This window comes from Chrysochloris asiatica, unplaced genomic scaffold, assembly GCF_000296735.1.
Source record: "Chrysochloris asiatica unplaced genomic scaffold, ChrAsi1.0 scaffold00415, whole genome shotgun sequence".
Taxonomy (NCBI): domain Eukaryota; kingdom Metazoa; phylum Chordata; class Mammalia; order Afrosoricida; family Chrysochloridae; genus Chrysochloris; species Chrysochloris asiatica.
In genome coordinates this window covers 320,228-321,776 of record NW_006408933.1, presented here as the reverse complement: position 1 = coordinate 321,776, position 1,549 = coordinate 320,228, and the positions used below count along the sequence as shown (strand labels likewise).

Genomic DNA, 1,549 nt, shown 5'->3' with positions numbered 1-1,549 from the left:
GAGAGTCCTAAAACTCTGAGCTTCAGATTTTCTCCCACTGTATCTGGGTCCCTCTAATGTGATCTTTTTCAGGGCAGTTGGTAGTGTTAGTGGGGCACCATCTAGTTCTTCTGCTCTCAGAGTCATGGAGACTGATGTCCATTGGATTAATAGATTCCAAGACTCTACTATTTTCACCCAAGTAGTGGATATGTATATAGTAGGTGACAGCCCTAGTAATGTATGCTCTCTATAGAATGGTCAAACATTCAAAATCAAAAGGGCAACATTTTCTTAAGGACATAATTGAGAAGGGATGAGAAGTTGGGTGGAATGCAAATAGGGATAACAAGGAGGATATGGGGTAAATTGCTGCATGTAGAGGCAATCACTGAGATGAAACAAAGAACATGATTTTTGAAGATGGCATTGAAAGCAAAGGAAGAAAGCCCTGGCCCTCCCAAAACTGAAGCCCAAGTAAAGGTGTTGAAGGACAAGAAGTCAGTGTTGAAAGGCATCCACCAGCACACAAAAAAGATCTACACATCACCCACGTTCCGGGGGTCCAAGAAACTGAGGCTCCGACAGCAGCAAAAATATTGTCAAAAGAATGTACTCCAGAGAAACAAGCTTGACCACTATGCCATCATCAAGTTCCCTCTCACTACTGAGTCAGCCATAAAGAACATTGAAGATAATAACACACTTCTGTTTTTTGTGGATGTCAAGGACAACAAGCACCAGATAAAACAGGCTGTGAAGAAGCTCTATGGCATTGACATAGCCAAGGTCAACATCTTGATCAGACCTGATGGGGAGAAGAAGGAATATGTCCAACTGGCCCTTGACTACAATGCGTTGTATGTTGCCAACAAAATTGGAATCATCTAAACAATCCAGCTGGCTAATTCTAAATATAAGTTTTTCAGTACAAACAAACAAATGAAGAACAAGCTGCATGATTTGTTGAATGTAAAGCTGATGATCTTGTCTGTAAACTATCACTCAATTCACAACAAAATGTTTAAATAATAATAAAAAAAAATAAAGTAGAAAGACAAAGGAAAATATGCCTAGCAAATACTAATCAAAAGATATCTGGTACAATTGCTTTAATAAACACTAAAACTTTACTGTGAATGAAGATGGTCTCTAATTAATTAGAATAAGGTTTAATTCAATAAGAAGATATAATAAACACCAAACTCTATGTGCCACAAGTATAGACTCAATACTGAAAAATCTGGTGGATTCCATAGAGGACAGAAATCCTCTGTCATACGAAAGACTCTCCAACTTGACAGATAAAGCAGACAAAACAATATTAAAGTTTGATTCAAAACTTGAAATAGGGGACTTACAGTGAGATGGCAGACAAGGTAGACACACAAAACAGACCCTCGCTAACAAAGATACAAGAGACCAAACAAAACAGACACAGATGAAAATCTTGGCTCCCTGAACATCAGAAGAAAGGTTAGAGAAGTAGATGGAGTGTTTGCTGGGAGAAGAATCTGAACAGGGATGGTGAGAGAGGGAGACTGGTGGACAGCAAAGCAGATGTAGGGCA

At 38.9% G+C, this 1,549-nt stretch overlaps 1 protein-coding gene across 1 annotated transcript; it reads left to right on the top strand.

Annotated features, from left to right (window-relative positions):
* Positions 1-402: 402 nt before the first annotated feature.
* On the top strand, positions 403-870 carry LOC102829819 (60S ribosomal protein L23a-like). Its single transcript, XM_006876797.1, has one exon. It carries the CDS (start codon positions 403-405, stop codon positions 868-870), a length of 468 nt encoding a protein of 155 aa, XP_006876859.1.
* Positions 871-1,549: the final 679 nt, after the last annotated feature.